The sequence below is a fragment of the Ictidomys tridecemlineatus genome, chromosome 3 (genome assembly GCF_052094955.1).
Source record: "Ictidomys tridecemlineatus isolate mIctTri1 chromosome 3, mIctTri1.hap1, whole genome shotgun sequence".
NCBI lineage: Eukaryota > Metazoa > Chordata > Mammalia > Rodentia > Sciuridae > Ictidomys > Ictidomys tridecemlineatus.
Genome location: NC_135479.1, coordinates 78,911,605 through 78,917,239, shown reverse-complemented (window position 1 = coordinate 78,917,239; position 5,635 = coordinate 78,911,605). Strand labels below are relative to the sequence as shown.

At 44.3% G+C, this 5,635-nt stretch overlaps 1 protein-coding gene across 1 annotated transcript; it reads right to left on the bottom strand.

The window, feature by feature from the left end:
• Positions 1 to 1,466: 1,466 nt before the first annotated feature.
• Positions 1,467 to 5,126, bottom strand: LOC101960675 (uncharacterized). The gene has a single exon (XM_078043303.1). It carries the CDS (start codon positions 4,968 to 4,970, stop codon positions 4,506 to 4,508), a length of 465 nt encoding a protein of 154 aa, XP_077899429.1. The 5' UTR covers positions 4,971 to 5,126; the 3' UTR covers positions 1,467 to 4,505.
• Between the last annotated feature and the right edge of the window lie 509 nt (positions 5,127 to 5,635).

Here is a 5,635-nt window from a genome sequence, read left to right as displayed (position 1 = left end):
AAAATTCAGGGGCTGGGGTTGTGGCTCAGTGGTAGAATGCTTGCCTAGCATGTGTGGGGAACTGGATTAACCACATTTGATCTTCACACTACATTAAAGAAATAAAATAGAAGTTCATTAGATTAGACAAAGGGGAATGAAGAGAAGGGAGGAGGGATTGAAATAAGAAAGACAGTAGAATGAATCAAATATAACTTTCTTATTTTCATATATGAATACATGATCAGTACCCACATCATGTACAACTTTAAGAATGGGATTCTAACTAGAATGAGTTTTATATATATATATATATATAAAGTCAAAATACATTCTATTGTCATGTATACCTAAAAATAACAAATAAAAATTTAAAGAAAAAATAAAAATAAAGCTCTCTAAAAATAAGGCAAAACAGTGGTTTAAAAAGTTCAGTAAATTTGTTGATACAAAGTTAACAAAAATAAATAGCATTCCTATGCACTGATGACAAACTATCTGAAAAAGAAACAAAGAGAAAAATCCCATTTACAATAATTACAAACTGAAAATATTTAGGAGTAAATTTAACCAAGGAGGTAGAAAGACCTGTACATCAAAACTAAAAAATACTGATGATTGTAATTGAAGCTGACATGAATAAATGGAAAGAGATCTCAGGATCACAGATTGGAAGAATCAATATCATTAAATGTTCATATGCTGAAAATGATCTACAGATTCAATGTAATCCCTATCAAAATTCCAATGACATTTCACAGAACTAAGACAATTCTAAAATGTGTATGGAACCACAAAAGATCCTGAATAGTCAAAGCAATCTTGAGCAAACAAGTAAAGTGGGAGATATCACAACAGTTGACTTAAAAACATACCACAAAGTGACAGTAATCGAAACAACATGGAATTGGCACAAACGTGTGTGGATGGATCAACAGAGCAGAATGGAGAACCCGGAAGCAAATCCATTCATTTACAGTCAAATGATTTGCAACAAGATGCAAATAACACACAAAAAGGGAAAGAAGACTCTTCAATAAATGATGTTGGGACAACTGCATAACCACATGCAAATATGTCCCCGTAGTTCAGGAGGCTGAGGCAGGACGATCATGAGTTCAAAGCCAGCCTCAGCAAAGCCAAGGTGCTAAGCAGCTCAGTGAGACCCTGTCTATAAATAAAAATACAAAAAAAGGGCTAGGGATGTGGCTTATGGTTGAGTGCCCCTGAGGTCAATCCTGGGTATCCCCCCCAAACAACAACAACAAAAAGAATAAAATTATATCTTTTATCTCACACCAAATTAAAAACAAACCCAAAATGGATTATAGATGTAAACATGGAATAAAACTATAAAACTACTGGGAGAAAATAAAGGAGGAAAGCTCCAGTAATTATTTTTTTTAATATGGCCTAAACATTACAAGCAACAAAGGCAAAAATAGAGAAATAGAATTGTATCGAACAAAAAAGTTTCTGTATAGTAAACAATAAATGGTGAATGGATATTCTACAGAATGGTAAAAATATTTGTAAACCAAACATCTGATAGAGAATTAATATCCAAAATGCACAAAGAACCAAACTCAATAGCAAGGTAACAGCTTGATTAAAAATTGGACAAAGAGCCTATCAGACATTTCTCAGGAGAAGACATACAAATGGCCAAAGTGTATAGGAAAAAATACTAAACATCACTAATTATCAGGGAAATATAATTTAAAATCATAATGAGCCACAATCTCATACCTGTTAGAATGGTTATTATGGAAAAGTCAAAAGACAAGAGTGGAGAAGAGAGAACCCTTGAACACCATTGGTGGGAATGTAAATTGGTACAGTCATTATGGAAGACGGTATGGAGATTCCTAAAAAGATTAAAAATAAACTTACCAACAATCCCACTGCTACATATATATTCAAAGGAAAGAAAATCAGTATGTGGAAGAGATTTTTGCTTTCCCAAGTTCATTGTAGCATTGTTCACAAGAGTCAAGATGTGGAAAGTACCACATGTTCTCTCTTATATGAGCTATCTAAAAAAATGAAACTCAAGAGAACAGAATTCTGGTTACCAGGGACTGGGGTGGACTGGAGAGTTCTTGGTCAAAGGATAAAAAATTTAATTTACAAGTAATAAATTTAAGGGGTAGATTCACAACATCCTGACAGCATAGTTAATAAACAAGGCAGTGTGTTCTTCAAAATTGCTGAGTACATTTTAAGAATTCTTACCACACAAAGAAATGACCAGTATATGAGGTAATGCAGGTGTTCATTAGCTCCCTTTAGCCAATCCACAATGTACACATACTTTTAAAATGACTTGTTGTATGTGATATACAATATATGTTGTATGTGATTAAGAAAAAAGACTTTGGCTGGGCGGGGTGGCATATGCCTATAATCCCAGTGGCTCAGGAGGCTAGGACAGGAGGATTGCTAGTTCAAAGCCAAACTCAGCAATGACAAGGTGCTAAGCAACTCAGTAAGACCCTGTCCCTAAATAAAATACAAAATAGGGCTGGCATGTGGCTTAGTGGTTGAATGCCTCTGAGTTCAATCCCCCGTATCCCCCAAAATAAAAGAAAAAAGAAAAAAATCGACTCTGTTCTGGAGTCTTGAAGAGCTAGAGCAATGGATTTCTGTACCTTTTGCTATACTTGGCATTTAGTAGCTACATAACTGTTGAAACAACAGAAGGCCTTAATGTTCAATTATCAGTTCTGGGAGGGTTTTTGTCAGGGGAGGGCTAATAAGGGGCTGGATCAATTCCTTCCTCAGAAACTAAGGTAGCTAAAAGACCAGGCACCAGGACTGAGGCTTAGCCTCAAGGTCAGCCCAAGAAGACCTTGACACTATCTTAGCCCTTATGCTTAGTTTCAAGGAAGAAAACTGTGAGGTATCCATTAGGACCTCTGCCTACTTTCAGGAGCCCACAACTATGGAATCAACCCCCAGGGAAGGGTGGGAGCATCTCAGGGAGCAGAGGGTCCTCTGCCTCTGCCCTCCCCGGTGAACGAAAGCTGGGCTAGCCCATGGAGAGCAGCCATGCAGGAGATGGGAAAGCCCCGCCTCAGGAAGGAGCAGGGAGGATGACAAGGCAGGCCCCACAGATGCCACTTCCTGGTTAGCCTAGACATGATGGGACAAAGGGGTCAGACTGTGTGTGGTCACAGGTTGTTCCTGTGCAAGCCTGGGGTTTTCAGGCTGTGTATGCACATGCACAAAGAGGAGGCAGACCCTGAGAATCTGCCAGGATTGCTGGGATGAGCTGTGAACTTCTGTCCCTGATGTCCTGAGTTTGGAAGGCCCTCTGCACGAAACTCATCGCCTACACATGTCTTTTTAATCTGGTATTATCTCTCAGGCTCAGAAGAGAAAACATTCCCCTGTCCCTTCATCCCTCCATTCCTAGTACCAAGGTCCTAGTCTCAGGTTCCATGGGTCCTTGGAAGGTGATGAGCTGGGATCTTAAGGTTTGAGAAAGAGCCAGGTTCCAGAATTTGTAAGTCACGGAGGGCTTCTAGTAGCTCCTCCCGGGCATTGCCAATAAAGGAATTCTCCAGGAAGGCAGTCAGGCCTCCCACACCATCCTGTAGGGTATACAAAGGCACCCGCACAAGGCCCAGAACCTGTGAAAACAAGGAGACAGGAGACATTTGGACCCCACCTAGCTTGTCATGTTACCTCAACCCTCTGCAACATATCTCTCTAGAGCAGAGGTCTTACCTCCCTTAACACCAGGCAGAACCAGCCCCAAGGCTCAATCCTCAGTGAAGCAGACTGGGTCCAACCCCGAGCAGGCACCTAACCCAAGACGTGGTCTCTAGGTCCATAAATGCTACTCATTTTTCCTACCTCTCTCCCTGAAAAATTTAGTGACTCTCTGGGATTCAGACACGGTTCTAGAACCTCTAGGGACCAGAGGTTCTTGAATGTAGAACCTACAGCAGCTGTTTTAGCATTACTTTGGTCCTAGTAAAAAATGCAAATTCTCCAGACTTTCTCCAGCCCCACCTCTCACCAGCAGTTGGGGATACATAATACTGTTTTAATATATGTACTGCCAAAGTGAGCACAGTAATCGCTGTTTTAATAAGTTTTCCTCCTCTTGATTCTGATACACGCCACCATTTGAGAACCTACCTCTATCTCCCTACTGCCCTAGCCTTGAGCATCAGGGCTATACTTTCTACCTATGAAAAATAAGGGCCCAAAGATAAGTGCTTAGAGTGTCGCCACTGATCCTTATCACATTATCAATAAGGAACAGCAGAGAAACCTGGTTGGCAGAGGCCAGTAGATGGAGAAGGGAGACCAGGTTGGCAGTACTCAGTACTATCCAGATTAGAGATATACAAAATCCCAACTATTCCTGGAAACTGGGGAAGAGTGCATGGTTTGGTTGGAGGTTTCCTTTTTGGCTAGGAACCCACAGGGAAAGAGAGAGAGAGGCAGATGGGATGTGGGGCAGCACCCAGGCTGGCCCCACCTCCAGCCCATGTTCTTTGGCTCGTGGTGCGCTAGCTTCCAAAGCCTCCAGCTGCTCTAGGGTCAGAAGCTTGGTGTAGAAGTGGGCCACTATATTTGGTTTTGACCCGGCGCGTGAGCTTCGGTGATCTGTGCGCTCCACGCGGAAGGCAGACGCCGCCTCTCCCAACTTTTCCTGCAATTCTCGGTTCAGCCCGTCCTCCAGGCTGCTGTCCTGCATTTCCAGAAAGCCTCCTGGGAAGCCCAGGCGTCCATCGAACCGCATCAGCATCTGAGGGAGGGGAAGTGGGGTTGGCTGCGACACTGAAAAGGCGCCACAGAGTTGGAGCAGGGAGTGGCCAGGCGCGCCCCCTCCTCACCAGCACGGCGTACCGCAGCGGGATGCGGTCGAAGAGCGTCCCCGGGTTGGGTGCGTAGAGCAGCACGTAACAGAAGTGTCTCCAGTTGGGACCCAACTCCAGGGCCTCGGCCAGTTCCACCTTTTGGAACCGGGCCATGACCCTAGAATTCCTAGGGTTTTGCTGTTGGCCCAGGTGTCCAGGCGGGCAAGCTTCCCCTAGGACCCCTTCGGGTCTGGGCGGGGCTGTTAGGGCCGATCTCCGTGGGGCGCACGGGCTGGACCCAGGCGTCCTGGGGCCCGGGGCGTAGTGATTGGATTGGTCGGCAGCCAATCAGGACGGGGCTCTCAGGACAGGAGGATTAGGAGGGCCATGAGACCCTTGGGAAATTGAAAGCTTCCTTGGGATTGGGGCCTTAGTCAGGGCGGGGCTAAAGGTGTGGCGTGGTGCTCTGAGTTTAGAGCTCAGCAGGTGGATGCTTAGGTCATAGTCTGTATGACACAGTCCCAGGGAGGTCTGGAGAGCTGGGAGACACAGGTTTTGTAGTCTGAGCAGGATGTTAATTATTGAGGAGTCCTGAGAGCTGAGGAACTAGAATGTTGAGAGAACTACCTCAGGTTTGGTCTGGATGGAACCCCGAAGCAGGGGGCTTGGATTGGTTTGTGAATGAAATGAAGCAAGGCTGGCTTCCTTCTGTGGCAACGGGAATGGAGAGGAGTGATGGGTGTGAGAACTACCTTGGCTGGAGAAGGGGTGAAAGAAAATTGGGGGAGAGTTAGGCTAGCTTCAGGCTACAGTTTCTGGCCTGGGTGAATAGGGCTGGT

What these genes read in the sequence shown, in the direction of transcription:
- LOC101960675 (XM_078043303.1), bottom strand. Translation starts at nt 4,970, where the DNA reads ATGGCCCGGTTCCAAAAGGTGGAACTGGCCGAGGCCCTGGAGTTGGGT.